Below are 15,533 nucleotides of genomic sequence, written 5' to 3'. Positions count from 1 at the left end.
TCTAAAAAAAAAAAAAAAAAAAAAAAAGTCAGGAGCCTGGCCAACATGGTGAAACCGTCTCTACTAAAAATATAAAAAAATTAGCTGGGCATGGTGGCACACGCCTGTAGTTCCAGCTACTTGGGAAGCTGAGGCAGGAGAATTGCTTAAACCTGGGAGGCAGAGATTGCAGTCAGCCAAGATTATGCCACTGCACTAGAGAGACAGAGTGAGACTCCATCTCAAAATAAAAATTATTATAACTAAATAATAAAAATCAAACCGTCTTGTAAACTAGATGAGTAAACTAAGATCGGGCATGGTGGCTCACTCTTGTAATCCCAGCACTTTGGGAGGCTGAGGCTGGCAGATCACCTGAGGTCAGGAGTTCGAGACCAGCCTAGGCAACAAGGTGAAACCCCATCTCTACTAAAATATAAAAATTAGCTGGGCATAGTGGCATGTACCTGTAATCCCAGCTACTCCAGAGGCTGAGGCAGGACAGTAGCTAGAGCCTGGGAAGCGGAAGTTGCAGTTAGCCGAGATCGTGCCATTGCAATCCAGCCTGGCGACAGAGGTAGACTCCGTCTCCTAAAAAAAAGATGAGTAAACTAGACGAGTTCGAAATACAAAGCCATCTCTTTTTGGGAAAGACATTTTTTGGTTGCCCAGTCTTAGCCTTTTTCTGAAGTGTCTTAGCTGTTAGAAGTTTGAATCCGATCATTTCATTAGCCCAAACAGCCATATCATTCAGAAGTCAGTGTTCTTTAGAAAAAGACTTAAGAATGCTGACCTGACATTCTGTGAAACACGGCTTGAAACAGAAATGCTTTTGGTTTGTGCTGAAGATGATGAGGTATCTGTTAATAAACTTGTGGCTACAGCCCTTCCTGTCATGACAGGGCAGCAGGTGGATCAAGGATGTTGTCATCATTACCACAAACAGCCTTTGAGTGTCTGCTTGTGGCCTGGGATTGGCTGGACAGTTAGGGTTAGTCTGATTGTGTTGTTATGGTTGTCCCCACCTTAATAATGATAACTAGGGTGGCTCCAAGACATTGAGCCACTGTTTAAGGTCATACTGGCCCAAGGAGCCAAGCTAAGATTGAGTCCTGGCCAGGCATGGTTGCTCATGTTTGTAATCCCAGTACTTTGGGAGGCTGAGGTGGGCGGATCATGAGGTCAGGAGATTGAGACCATCCCGGCCAACATGGTGAAACCCTGTCTCTACTAAACAAAAATAAATTAATAAAACATAACTAGCCTGGCGTGGTGGCCCTTGCCTGTGGTCACAGCTACTTGGGAGGCTGAGGCAGGAGAATCACTTGAGCCTGGGAGGCAGAGGTTGTAGTTAGCCAAGATTGCGCCACTGCACTCTAGCCTGGGAGACAGAGCAAGACTCTGTCTCAAAAACAAAAAACAAAGATTGAGTCCTCTGTGCATCCCAGGACTGAGAAGGAGCAGATCATTTTCAACAGTGGTGATTTAGTTTTGGTTTTATTTATTTATTTATTTATTTATTTATTTATTTATTTTGAGACAGTATCTTGCTCTGTCATCTAGACTGGAGTGCAGTGGCACAATTTCAGCTCACTGCAAACTCTGCCTCCTGGGTTCAAGCATTTCTACTGTCTCGGCTTCCTGAGTAACTGGGACTGCAGGTGTAAGCCAACAGACACTACTAATTTTTCTATTTTTAGTAGAGATGGAGTTTTGCCATGTTGGCCAGGCTGGGCTCGAACTCCTGACCTCAGGTGATCCGCCTGCCTCGGCCTCCCAAAGTGCTGGGATTACAGGTGTGAGACACTGTGCCCAGCCTAGTTTTTTGTTGTTGTTTGTTTGTTTTTGAGACGGAGTCTCACTGTGTTGCTCAGGCTGAAGTGCAGTGGCGCACTCTTGGCTCACTGCAACCTCTGCATCCTGGGTTCAAGTGATTCTCCTGCCTCAGCCTCCCAAGTAGCTGGGATTACAGGTGGGCACGACCATGCCCGACTAATTTTTGTGTTTTTTGGTAGAGATGGGATTTCATCATGTTGGCCAGGCAGGTCTAGAACTCCTGACCTCAAGTGATCCGCCTGCCTCGGTCTTCCAAAATTGCTGAGATTATAGGCGTGTGCCTCTGTGCCCAGCCTGTTTTGTGTTTTGACAGTCTTGCCCTGTTGCCCAGGTTGGAGTGCAGTGGCACAATCTTAGCTCACTGCAACCCCTGTCTCCCGGGTTCCAAGCAATTCGACTGCCTCAGCCTCCCTGGTAGCTGGAATTACAGGCACATGCCACCACACCTGGGTCATGTGTGTGTGTGTGTATTTTTAGTCTAGCTGGGGTTTCACCATGTTGGCCAGGCTAGTCTCGAACTCCTGAACTCAGAGAATCTGCCTACCTCGGCCTCCCAAAGTGCTGGGATTACAGGTGTGAGCCCCATGCCCAGCTACCAGCTTATTTTCTTTTTATTTATATGATATTTCTTTCACTCTCACCACTCCTATTTAATGGTTCTTTATTCTCTTGACACAGACATTTGACTTCCCATGACACATGTTACTGAGGCAAACTACTGGTGGGATTCTGGCCCTACTCTCTACTCAAGATAACTGATCACTTTTAAATAGCCCATAGCAAAATCAAGCTAGGTCAGTCAGCTCATCAAAAGGGTCCCACCTATCTATTAACCTCTCCTGCAGTCATATCCAGTGAGTGCAGCATTCTCCAGCATCTAGGCCCTATCCCTAGGTGTGCATGTACATCAGAGAGGAGACCAATGTCTTTGTTCACTTTCTACTGTTTCTCTCTTCTCTAGGTCCTGCCCTCTGTGGGGAGGGGCCAGAAGGAAACAAGTCATGACTATAGTAAAAGGCAGAGGTTGAAAACCAAAGACCTGCTTTAGGACTTGGAGATTGATTGATTGATTGATTGATTGATTGATTTAATTTTATTTTTTTTTTAGATGGAGTCTTTTTCTGTTGCCTGGGCTGGAGTGCAGTGGTGCTATCTCAGCTCACTGCAACCTCAGCCTCCCGAGTAGCTGGGATTACAGGCACCTACCACCACGCCTAGCTAATTTTTGTATTTTTAGTAGAGACAGGGTTTCGCCGTATTAGCCAGGCTGGTCTTGAACTCCTAACCTTGTGATCCACTCACCTTGGCCTCCCAAAGTGCTAGGATTATAGGTGTGAGCCACCGCGCCCAACTGAGATACTGTTTTTAAAAGAGAAAAGTAACCAGGTGCAGTAGCTTATGCCTGTAATGGACACTTTGGGAGGCCAAGGTGGGTCTTTACCAAAAAAAAAAAAAAACTTAGGTGTGTGGCACATGCCTGTAGTCCCAGCTGCTTGAGAAGCTAAGATGGGAGGCTGATTGAGCTCAGGAAGTTGAGGCCACAGTGACCTGTAATCACACACTGCACCCCAGCCTGGGTAAGGGGAATATGCTATCTCAAAAAGAAAAAAATGAGACCTCGTCTCTATAGAAAATTTAAAAATTAGCCAGTCATGGTGGTGTGCACCTATAGTCGCAGCTAGTTGGGAGGCTGGGTTGGATGGATCTCTTGGGTCCAGGAGGTAGAGGCTGCAGCGAGCCGTAGGTACTGCATTACAGTCTGAGAAACAGAGCAAGACTCTGTCTTTAAAAAAAAAAAAAAAAAAAGAAAAGAAAATGGAGAGCTGATGGCAACCTAATATACTTGGTTTTTTATTATTATTTATTTATTTATTTATTTATTTTACTTTACCTTGTACGTGACTTGGTTTTGTTTTTACCTGGCTAGATTTTAGACTGTGGCCTTAAGTCTGTGTGTAGGACAGTGAGTTTCATCAAGAATGAGATTCTATGTAAGTTGCAGCCCTGCTGCCAAGACTGTGACATAAAATAATGTGCTTTTTGGAGCCTCCGCAGTTTCACTGCAGTTGGTCTAGAGTCTAGTCAAGACCTGGGATCGACAAACTTCCTCTGTAAAGGCCAAATGGTAAATATTTTAGGCTTTGCCTGCAGTATGGTTTCTGTTATAACTGTTAAACTTTGCCACAGCTAGTCACCTCTGACTTTGTAACACAAAAACAGCCATGGAAAATATGTAAACTAGTGGATTTTGCTGTGTTCCACTAAGTTTTACAAAAACAGACTGCAAGTAAAAAAATGCTCATCATCACTGGTCATTAGAGAAACACAAATCAAAACTGCATTGAGATACCATACCATCTCATGCCAGTTAGAATGGTGAGCATTAAAAAATCTGGAGACAACAGATGCTGGAGAGGATGTGGAGAAATAGGAACACTTTTACACGTTGGTGGGAGTGTAAATTAGTTCAACCATTGTGGAAGACAGTGTGGCAATTCCTCAAGGACCTAGAAATAGAAATTCCATTTGACCCAGCAATCCCATTACTGGGTATATATCCAAAGGATTATAAATTGTTCTATTATAAGGACACATGCACACATATGTTCACTGCAGCACTGTTTACAATAGCAAAGACTTGGAACCAACCCAAATGCCCATCGATGATAGACTGGACAGGGAAAATGTGGCACATATAAACCATGGAATACCATGCAGCCATGAAAAACGATGAGTTCGTGTCCTTTGTAGGGACATGGATGAACCATCATTCTCAGCAGACTGACACAAGAACAGAAAATCAAACACTGCATGTTCTCTCTCTAGGCAGGTGTTGAACAATGAGAACACATGGACACAGGGAGGGGAGCATCACACACTGAGGCCTGTTGGGTGGGACTAGGGGAGGGACAGTGAAGGGGGGTAGGGAGGTTGGGGAGGGATAACATGGGGAGAAATGCCAGATATAGGTGATGGGGATGGAGGCAGCAAATCACATTGCCATGTACGTACCTATGCAACAATCCTTTATGTTCTTTACATGTACCGCAGAACCTAAAATGCAATTGAAGAAGAAAAAAAAAATATATATATATATATATAAAAAACTAAGTTCTGTTAAAATTAAAATAGACTGCAAGTTTAGCTGGGCATTGTGGCACACTACTGTAGTCCTGGCTATTTAAGAGGCTGAGATGGGAGATTTGCTTGAGCCCAGTAGTTGAAAGTTACAGTGAGCTGTGATTGCATCACTGCACTCTAGCCTGGGCAACATAGTGAGATCTTGTCTCTATAAAAAAAATAAACATAATCCAGCCTGACCAACATGGTGAAACACTGTCTCTACTAAAAATACAAAAATTAAGGCCAGGTGCGGTGGCTCATGCCTGTAATCCCAGCACTTTGGGAGGCTGAGGCGGGTGAATTACCTGAGGTCAGGAGTTCGAGACCAGTCTGGCCAATACGGTCAGCTAAAGCCCGTCTAATAAAAATACAAAAATTAGCTGGGCGTGGTGGCGTGTACCTGTAGTCCCAGCTACTCGGGAGACTGAGGCAGGAGAATTGCCTGAACCCAGGAAGGCGGAGGTTGCAGTGAGCCGAGATCCCACCACTGTACTCCAGCCTGAGCCACAGAGAGGGACTCCGTCTCTTTAAATAAATAAATTAAACAAACATAAACTCTAGGCAAGATTTTATTTCCTGACTCCTGATCTAGATAGATATTCCTTTTTTCTGTTTCTCTGGAATTCCCAAAGTCTCCCTAGAAACCCTACTGTAAATTCATATAATGTGATATGCCCTCATGTGATCACATTACTTTGGGGCTAGGAGTGATTATAGGTGATCAACATATTGAATTAAACATTTACAATTAAGTTTGGGCCAGGCTTGGTAACTCATGCCTGTTATCGCAGCACTTTGGGAGGCCAAGACAGGTGGATCACCTGAGGTCAGGAGTTCGAGACCAGGCTAGCCAACATAGTGAAAATGATGCAATACTAATACAAAACTTAGCCAGGCATGGTGGCATGCACTTGTAATCTCAGCTACTCAGGAGGCGGAGGCAGGAAAATTGCTTGAACCCAGGAGGCAGAGTTGCAGTGAGCTGAGACCTCATCACTGCACTCTAGCCTAGGCGACAAGAGTTAGAACTCTGTTTCAAAAAAATAAAGTTTGAAAAGTTATTTACCAAAAGGGACGACAGCCAATTTATTCAAATTCTTCATACCTTAAACTCGAGGAATGGGGTAGACTACCTATTGGTATAATTTTGGTATAATTATATCTATTGGTATAATTTTACATATTAAGGAAATAATTTGAGCACCTACTAATAGAAGTTCTATTCTAGGCCAGGTGCTATGGCTCATGCCTGTAATCCCAGCACTTTGGGAGGCTGAGGCGGGTAGATCACCTGAGATCAGGAGTTCAAGACCAGCTTGGTCAACATGGTAAAACCTCGTCACTACTAAAAATACAAAAAAATTAGCCAGGCATGGGCAGGCACCTGTAATCCCAGCTACTCAGGAGGCTGAGGCAGGAGAATCACTTGAACCCAGGAGGCAAAGGTTGCAGTGGGCCAAGATCTCGGCACTGCACTCCAGCCTGGGCGACAGAGCAAGACTCTGACTCTAAATAAATAAACAAACTTCTGTTCTAGATGAGAGAAGACAGAAGAGGCTGCCCTTGATGCCCCCAAAAAAGTAAATCAGAAAATAATAGTAAACCCAATAACAATAAATTTTACAAATAACATTTGTAGAGGTGGGTCATGGTTGTATGCTGTTTTGTTTCATTTATTTTTCAGGAAGCAGACAAGGATATTTAAGAGATGAAGTCTAACCTTTGTCACTCAGGCTGGAGTGCAGTAGCAGTGATCATAGTTCACTGCTACCTTGAATCCTGAGCTCCAGAGATCCCCTCACCTCAGCCTCCCAAGTAGGTGGTAGCACAGGCACATGTACCTCTGTACACTACTAAGTTTTTGTATATTTTTGTGGAGGTAGGGGTTTGTTTGTTTGTTTGAAGATGGGGTTTCACCATGTTGGTCAGGCTGGTCTTGAACTCCCGACCTCAGGTGATCCACCCGCCTTGGCCTCCAAAGTCCTTGGATTACAGGCACGTGCCACCACACCCAGCGGATTTTTGTATTTTTAGCAGAGGTGGGGTTTTGCCATGTTGGCCAGGCTGGTCCTGAACTCCTGACATCAGGTGATCCACCCTCCTTGGCCTCCCAAAGTGCTGGGATTACAGGCTTGAGCCACTGCACCTGGCCGGAGATGGGATTTAACCATGTTCTTGTACTCCTGGGCCCAAGCTGTCTACTTGCCTCAGCCTCAAAAGTGCAGGCATTGCAAGTGTGAGCCACCACGCCCGGCCTCTTGATTATTTTCGAAAGTCACTCTTCAGCTCTTTGAAATACCAGTAATCCCCATAGGGTAGAAGTTATGCCGAGAGCCCATGAACAGATTAGAAAAAGAGCATGTAGACCCTGGGTGAGCTGCTGCCCTAGAAGAATGGGGACCCCTTCTGTAAGCTGTGTCAGAATCATCTAGCAGTGACAGATGTCTGTAAAGAGCCTGCCTCTGTGGGATAGGAAGTACCACTGTGAAGCTACCTAGTGTTATGGATCTTTTGCTCCTCCAGAAGCATTACTTGGGCCTCACAGAGGATCTCAGCACCACTCTTGACTGGACTGAGAAAAGCTGGTGGTTCTCTGTTTAAAGGAAAGGGATTATATCTGCTCTATTTTGTGGTTTTGAAACTAGTGGATTTCATTAAATGTCTAACATTCTTCTCAAGCAACAAAGTATCTGTGCACTTTCACTAGGGCTCTTGGAAAGTCTTCAAGATAGAATTGTATGTATCCCCAAATTCTGTACATTTTTCTTTCAGAAAACATCCCAGAAAAGTGGACCCCGGAAGTCAAGCATTTCTGTCCCAACGTGCCCATCATCCTGGTTGGGAATAAGAAGGATCTTCGGAATGATGAGCACACAAGGCGGGAGCTAGCCAAGATGAAGCAGGCATGATCTGGGGCAGGGGTTCTGTCTTGTAGTATTCTTGAACTAGGGCCCCAAGGTTGGAGGTTTGGGGAGCCCAGCAGTAACTTTCACAGGCCAGGCTGTTTTAGAGGCACAGAACCCCTCTGTGGCCCACTGGCCCTCAGTAATTGGGATCTACACAGAAGGATCCCTAAGATATAGATCACTAGTCCTGTGAGATGGAATGTCTTTTATGAGGTAGTGCTATGTCTGCAAGGACTACTGGCCTGAGAATGAACCATTTCATCAGTAGTCAGTAGGCAATGCTTCTAGATATAGGAACTTTCTTCCTTTTTTTCCCCTTTTTTTGATTGAATCGAGTGATTCTCCTGCCTCAGCCTCTGAAGTAGCTAGGATTACAGGCGTGTGCCACCACACCTGGCTAATTTTTGTATTTTTAGTAGAGATGGGTTTCACCATGTTGGTCAGGCTGGTATCGAACTCCTGACCTCCTGTGATCCTCCCACCTCAGTCTCCCTAAGTGCTGGAATTACAGGGGTGAGCTACCACCCAGCCCTGTTAGACTCGATTGCCTTCTCCAGTCCTTACTTTGGTACATGTGAGGCCAAAGATAAGTGGCAACTGGAAAGATAAGTAAATCATGAAGGCCAGGAGTCCATATAGAAAGCGCCAATGCCTGCCTTCTCTCCCACCCCCAATGTCTTTTTAAAAGTGATGATGGATGTGGCATCTTGGCCTCTCAGTAACCAGGTGGCCTAATGGCAGGGCTTCCTCACTGTAGGAGAAGCATTGAGATCTTTAACCTAGGTTCTCCTACTGAGGTTTTTGTTTGAATGTCAAGGGTAGGCTCTATTTCCTTCCATGAGCATTCAGTCCTTAGATTGGTAGCTTGAGCAATTTTGCCGTTGATTGGCTCCTTAACCTTCCAGGGTGCCTCTGATCTCTTTTCTTTTTCTACTTCCCAGAGAAGACCATGTTTAATAGAGATTTTATGTTTGGTAGCGGGTAGTCACCCATATGTCAGTTTAAAATTTTCATAACAGAGCACTCAAATCTGGGAGTTTAGCAGCTTTTAAAAGTATTTTAGGCTGGGCGCAGTGGCTCACGCCTGTAATCTCAGCACTTTGGGAGGCCAAGGTGGCAGATCATGAGGTCAGGAGTTCGAGACCAGCCTGGCCGAAATGGTGAAACCAATCGTTACTAAAAAGACAAAAAAGGCCGGGCACGGTGGCTCAAGCCTGTAATCCCAGCACTTTGGGAGGCCGAGGCGGGTGGATCACGAGGTCAAGAGATCGAGACCATCCTGGTCAACATGGTGAAACCCCATCTCTACTAAAAATACAGAAAACATTAGCTGGGCATGGTGGCGCGTGCCTGTAATCCCTGCTACTCAGGAGGTTGAGGCAGGAGAATTGCCTGAACCCAGGAGGCGGAGGTTGCAGTGAGCCGAGATTGGGCCATTGCACTCCAGCCTGGCTAACAAGAGCGAAACTGCATCTCAAAAAAAAAAAAAAAAAAGCCTTTCAGCTGAATTTGAATACTCTTTACTTACCATATGTCTGTCACACTATTAGCTAAAAACACTATTTTTTCTCTTTGCTAGGAACCTGTGAAACCTGAAGAAGGCAGAGATATGGCAAACAGGATTGGCGCTTTTGGGTACATGGAGTGTTCAGCAAAGACCAAAGATGGAGTGAGAGAGGTTTTTGAAATGGCTACGAGAGCTGCTCTGCAAGCTAGACGTGGGAAGAAAAAATCTGGGTGCCTTGTCTTGTGAAACCTTGCTGCAAGCACAGCCCTTATGCGGTTCATTTTGAACAAGTGCTGTTTATTAATCTTAGTGTATGATTACTGGCCTTTTTCATTTATCTATAATTTACCTAAGATTACAAATCAAAAGTCATCTTGCTACCAGTATTTAGAAGCCAACTATGATTATTAATGATGTCCAACCTGTCTGGCCCACCAGGGTCCTTTTGACACTGCTCTAACATCCCTCCTCTGCACTCCCACCTGATACACCAGGCACTAATTCAAGGAATTTCTTAACTTCTTGCTTCTTTCTAGAAAGAGAAACAGTTGGTAACTTTTGTGAATTAGGCTGTAACTACTTTATAACTAACATGTCCTGCCTATCACCTGTCAGCTGCAAGGTACTCTGGTGAGTCACCACTTCAGGGCTTTACTTATTAACAGATTTTGTTGGCATAGCTCTGGGGTGGGTGGTTTTTTGAAAATGGGCTGAACCAGAAAAGCCCAAGTCCATGCAGCTGTGGCAGTTACAGTTCTGTGGTTTCATGTTAGTTACCTTATAGTTACTGTGTAATTAGTGCCACTTAATGTATGTTACCAAAAATAAATATATCTACCCCAGACTAGATGTAGTATTTTTTTGTATAATTGGATTTCCTAATACTGATATTTGTCATCCCCAAAGAAAGTGTATTGGTTTTTTAAAAAAGAAAGTGTATTTGGAAATAAAGTCAGATGGAAAATTCATTTTTTAAATTCCCGTTTTGTCACTTTTTCTGATAAAAGATGGCCATCTTACCCTTTTAGGCCCCACGTATCTCAGTACCCCTATCTGGAGCTGGGCTCAGTAATAAGAATTGGTTTCATTCCTGAGGCAATTAGACACTTTGGAAGGTGGCATAACCTGTCTCACCTGGACTGCAGCGCTCTTTTCTCCACACTGCATCTAGGTTCCCTCCCAGAGTAGCCACCAGTTCTCATGGGTGGCACTCAGTCTCTCTTCCTTCCAGCTGACTAAACTTTTTTTTCTGTACCAGTTAATTTTTCCAACTACTAATAGAATAAAGGCAGTTTTCTAAACTTCCTGTATCCTCGTGTTTGTGTCGCTCTCTGCAGGGCTGGGGGGCAGGAGGATGCAAGGACTTCCTGACCTAGCTCACCCTGGAGAGGTTTGTTAAGGGTGCAAAGGACTAGCTAATGCCCCCCCTCCCACTCACGCAGCAACTAACCTGGTCCCTCCAAGCAACATGGAAGTGATTATCCTGGACCACATTCTAGTTCAGATTGGGGGGTGGAGTGAATGCAGCCTATTGAGGCCACACAGGGAAGACTCAGGCCGTGCTTCCTTGGCCTTGGCAAGCTGTTGTGCTCCACTTTAGGAGGCTGGGCCAGTGCTTTGTGGACTCTCTATCTTGTTAGAAAACCTGCACGAGGGCGGTGCCGCTTTGGAGACCGAGAGGAGGGAGACCGGAGGCTTAGATCCCTCTGGCTGTGCCCTAGACTGCTAGTAACATGGCACAGTACAGAAGGGCTGTGTGCACGGGCAGCACCTGCAGCTGCTGCTGCCACCGCCCACCAGCCTTCCATGCCAAACCCCACACCCTAATTGAGGAACCTCTGAGAAAGAACAGCCCTTGAGGGCCTGGGCCCCCGAAGTGTAACCCGGACCGCTGCCGCCTAGTTGCCTAGATCAGACCGGGCAAGCCCGCGGCTCCTCCCGTTTTGGGCGGAGCCCGCGTCATACTCCGGCGCACCCTCCAGCCTTTTCCCGGCGGAGGAGGGGCCGAGCCCGACGGGGAGGGCGGGGGCCGGACGAGGCGGGACCCTCGGGTCGGGAAAAACTGCTTGGGTCACGTGACCCACTGCAGACCAGTTAAAAGAGACGCCTCCTAGCCTCTCACTGCTGGTTCGGGGCGCTCCCTTCTCGAATAGCTGCGCCATGTGTGCTGCTCGGCTAGCGGCGGCCGCTCAGTCGGTATATGCCTTTTCCGCGCGTCCGCTGGCCGGCGGGGAGCCTGTGAGCCTGGGTTCCTTGCGGGGCAAGGTGCTGCTTATCGAGAATGTGGCGTCCCTCTGAGGCACCACGGTCCGGGACTACACCCAGATGAACGAGCTGCAGCGGCGCCTCGGGCCCCGGGGCTTGGTGGTGCTCGGCTTCCCGTGCAACCAGTTTGGACATCAGGTGCGCCGGGCGGGGCGGGCGAGAACCGGCGTGCAGTGGTGGCTGGGGGCGCCGGTGGGGTGCTGGCGGGCGCCGCAGGCCCTGTGCGCGGAGAGTCTGGCTACCCGGCTTCCCTTCTGGTGCTTGTAGATGCTGGAATGACGGTCCGCCCTTGGGATTGCGCATGGCGGGCAAAGTCCCGGTGACTCATAGAAAAACTTCCTTGTTTGTGGTTAGAAAGTTTCCCTCCCATCTCGATCCCGGCTCCCAGCTGCCCTTCTCTCCCTTAGGAGAATGCCAAGAACGAAGAGATTTTGAATTCCCTCAAGTACGTCCGACCTGGTGGTGGGTTCGAGCCCAACTTCATGCTCTTCGAGAAGTGCGAGGTGAACGGTGCGGGGTCGCACCCTCTCTTCGCCTTCCTGCGGGAGGCCCTGCCAGCGCCCAGCGACGATGCCACTGCGCTCATGACCGACCCCAAGCTCATCACCTGGTCTCCGGTATGCCGAAACGATGTTGCATGGAACTTTGAGAAGTTCCTGGTGGGCCCTGACGGTGTTCCTGTGCGCAGGTACAGCCGTCGCTTCCAGACCATTGACATCGAGCCTGACATCGAAGCCCTGCTGTCCCAAGGGCCCAGCTGTGCCTAGGGCGCCCCTCCTACCCCGGCTGCCTGGCAGTTGCAGCGCTGCTCTCTGGGGGATTTTCATCTATGAGGGTGTTTCCTCTAAACCTACAAGGAGGAACACCTGATCTTCCAGAAAATACCCTCTAGAGAATTGGCACTGGTCCTGTCCATCCCAGTCTCCCTGCCAGACCAAGGCGAGTTTCCCCACTAATAAAGTGCCAGGTGTTAGCAGAACTGTGTGTATGTCCTGTATCACTGCCAACTGGGGATACTTTTTCTTTTTTTGGGGGGGGGGATACTTTTTCTAACCTTATTGGCATAGTGGTGGGAACTTAACCATCTTCCCCTTATCCTAGCCAAGTTTGAACTTTGTCCTTTTGTCTGCAGTGTGTAGATTCCACTCTTTACTTTGTGGGAAATCTGGCTTCTGGCCTGCATTTCTGCCTTTGCCAGAACATGGAATAGGGCCATCCCAAGGCCCAGTTAAAACAAAGTCCTTACTTCAAAAAGAAGACACAAGGCAGGGGTTGACTGCCTAACTCAAATAGTAGGCTTCTCAGTATTTGCTCCACACTGAAATGACCACAAGATAACATGAGCCCCCACTCACATTCAGACTCTATGGCCTCTCCTAGTGTTAGGCCCACACAGGCCCATTTTACACAGTTGGAGGCTCATGCAAAGTTATAAATTCTCTGTTAACTTGGCTAGATCTTTCCATACTGCTACCAAGTGCTTGTATCTGCTGTGAAGCTGTTCTTTTTTTTTTTTTTTTTTTTGAGAGACGGAGTTTCACTCATGTTACCCAGGCTGGAGTGCAATGGCGCGATCTCGGCTCACCGCAACCTCCGCCTCCTGGGTTCAGGCAATTCTTCTGCCTCAGCCTCCTGAGTAGCTGGGATTACAGGCACGCACCACCATGCCCAGCTAATTTTTTGTATTTTTAGTAGAGACGGGGTTTCACCATGTTGACCAGGATGGTCTCGATCTCTTGACCTCGTGATCCACCCGCCTTTGCCTCCCAAAGTGCTGGGATTACAGGCTTGAGCCACCGCGCCCGGCCGAAGCTGTTCTTAAAAGTTTCTGCCTCATGTATTCAAGAGTGTGAAGACTACAGTGTAACTGGCCCTTCTGAGTCTGCCCTGCCCAACACTTAGGTGCAGTTGCACATTCAGGCCCAGGATAAGGGCTTGTCTTTGAAGCCTGCTTCTACTTCTCAGGCACCACTCAGGTCCTGCCTATCCATCTGTTGACCCTGCTGCCAGTAATCTTTCAAGACAGATAAGCCATTTGCTACCAACGTGCAGGGAACTGCAGGGCCTGGGTGAAGCTTCTGCTTGGGCAGACAGGTACCCAGAGACGTGGCAGTGCTGTTCACTCAGGTGAATGTGGGCCAGAGGTTCTGCCTGCCCAGCATTTGTGTTCAAAGTGGTGATTCAAGGCCCTTCTTATATCTGAACCAACTCTCAAGGACCTTTCCTGTTGCCCTAAGTAGGGATCTGTGCTGCTTGCTGCCCTCCTACTTTGTATGCCCTTAGGTAATTAAGGATTGTAGGGCCTTCTGCACCTGCTCTGGCTCCCTCTCCTCCTTCCTCAGAACTCCCGAAACAGTCTCACCTCCCTCTGGTTATAAGACCTTTTCACCTCAGTGTTTGAGTCCACCTTGAGGTAACCCAGGCAGAACTGTCAGCTTCCCCTTTGGACCTCACTCTATCCGTGTTGTTCCTTGGAACTCTCAGGAGTCACGCTCTGTCGCTCAGGCTAGAGTGCAGTGGCACCATCTCAGCTCACTGTAGCCTCTGCCTCCCGAGTTTAAGCGATTTTCCTGCCTCAGCCTCCCTAGTGGCCTGGCTAGTTTTTGTATCTTCAGTAGAGATGGGGTTTCACCATGTTGGCCAAGCTGGTCTTGAACTCCTGACCTCAGGTGATCTGCCTGCCTAGGCCTTGCAAAGTTCTGGGATTACAGGCGTGAGCCACTGTGCCCAGCCAGAATGGAATGTTTTTATATTAATAGACCAATATATATGCTGGGCCCTTTGATGGCTAGCCCCAGTCCCCCTCCTAGACTGTTAACCTCTGGGGGCGCAGATTAGTCATTCACAGATGGAATGAGTGGCTGATTGCAGTGGCTCACGCCTATAGTCCCAGCACTTTATAATCCCAAGTAATCTGAGGTGGGCAGATCATTTGAGGCTAAGAGTTGGAGACCAGCCTGACCAACATCGTGAAACCCACTTTCTACTAAAAAACTAGCCAGGCATGGTGGTGGGTACCTGTAATCCCAGCTACTCAAGAGGCTGAGGCAGGAGATTTCGCTTGAACCCGAGAGGCTGAGGTTGCATGAGCTGAGATCACGCCACTGCACTCCAGCTTGGGTAACAGAGCGAGACTCCATCTCAAAAAAAAAAAAAAGTGACAGACTGAAAAGAGGTCAAGAAGCAGCTGGTTAAGGAATAAACAGATGGCAGGTTGGCAGGCAGGGAGTATAGTGTGTGAGAGCCTGAGATGGGAAGGTGGCATTATTAACTGAGTCAGCAACAGGAGGAGCAGGTTTTGGGGGTAGGTGCTGAATTGGAATGTCTAGGTACCTAGGGTCCTACTCAGTGTTCTACGAGCTGGACCTGTGAGAAAAGACATCCCACTTCAAGTCTCCCCTTTCCTGTACAGGGTCAGTGTGGGCTAGGCCACACTCTCTGGTTAGGTTACCAGGATGGGAACCCAGAACTTTCCAAACAGATTCAAACTTCCTCCCTCCAAGAAGCCTGGTGATTCATCCCTCCTTGCCCTGTGCCACCCCCACCCCCTCAGTTTATGCCTTGGGCTACCAGTAAAGGGAACTTTTGGTTTCCCCTGAAATTACTCAGTTTCAGTAAGGGAACTTCTGAACTCCTAGTATGCCTGATCCTGGCTGGGGAACATTCCTCCTCAGACTTCAAGCTGTCTACCTCCTCCCTCAACTAGAAGTCCTTTTTTTTTTTTTTTTTTGAGAGGGAGTCTCACTCTGCTGCCCAGGCTGGAGTGCAGTGGTACTATCTCGGCTCACTGTAGCCACCACCTCCTGGGTTCAAACGATTCTCTAGCCTCAGCCTCCCAAGTACCTGGGACTACAGGCGCCCACCACCACGCCCAGCTAATTTTCTTTTTTTTTTTTTTTTTTTTTTTTTTTTTTTTT

General features: G+C 47.5%; 2 protein-coding genes across 3 annotated transcripts in view; both read left to right on the top strand.

The window, feature by feature from the left end:
- RHOA (ras homolog family member A) overlaps positions 1–10,652 on the top strand; it is a 52,298-nt gene extending 41,646 nt beyond the window's left edge. The window contains exons 4-5 of the mRNA XM_032289832.1: positions 7,711–7,841; positions 9,424–10,652. Of these exons, the coding sequence (XP_032145723.1) occupies positions 7,711–7,841; positions 9,424–9,597 (305 nt within the window). The 3' untranslated portion in view covers positions 9,598–10,652. The remainder of the gene's footprint in view (positions 1–7,710; positions 7,842–9,423) is intronic.
- A 554-nt stretch (positions 10,653–11,206) lies between these two features.
- On the top strand, positions 11,207–12,595 carry GPX1 (glutathione peroxidase 1). 2 transcript variants are annotated; one of them, XM_032289830.1, is made up of 2 exons: positions 11,207–11,754; positions 12,024–12,595. In XM_032289830.1, exons 1-2 carry the CDS (start codon positions 11,512–11,514, stop codon positions 12,381–12,383), a joined length of 603 nt encoding a protein of 200 aa, XP_032145721.1. In that variant the 5' UTR covers positions 11,207–11,511; the 3' UTR covers positions 12,384–12,595. The 2 variants fall into 2 exon arrangements, with proteins under 2 accessions (XP_032145721.1, XP_032145722.1); XM_032289831.1 differs by having other exon boundaries at positions 12,005–12,265.
- The last annotated feature ends 2,938 nt before the right edge of the window (positions 12,596–15,533 follow it).

This window comes from Sapajus apella, unplaced genomic scaffold (assembly GCF_009761245.1).
Source record: "Sapajus apella isolate SASKATOON/1434 unplaced genomic scaffold, GSC_monkey_1.0 scaffold23, whole genome shotgun sequence".
Classification (NCBI taxonomy): domain Eukaryota; kingdom Metazoa; phylum Chordata; class Mammalia; order Primates; family Cebidae; genus Sapajus; species Sapajus apella.
Note: the sequence above shows the minus strand (reverse complement) of the source record. Positions and strands in the feature narration are given on the sequence as shown.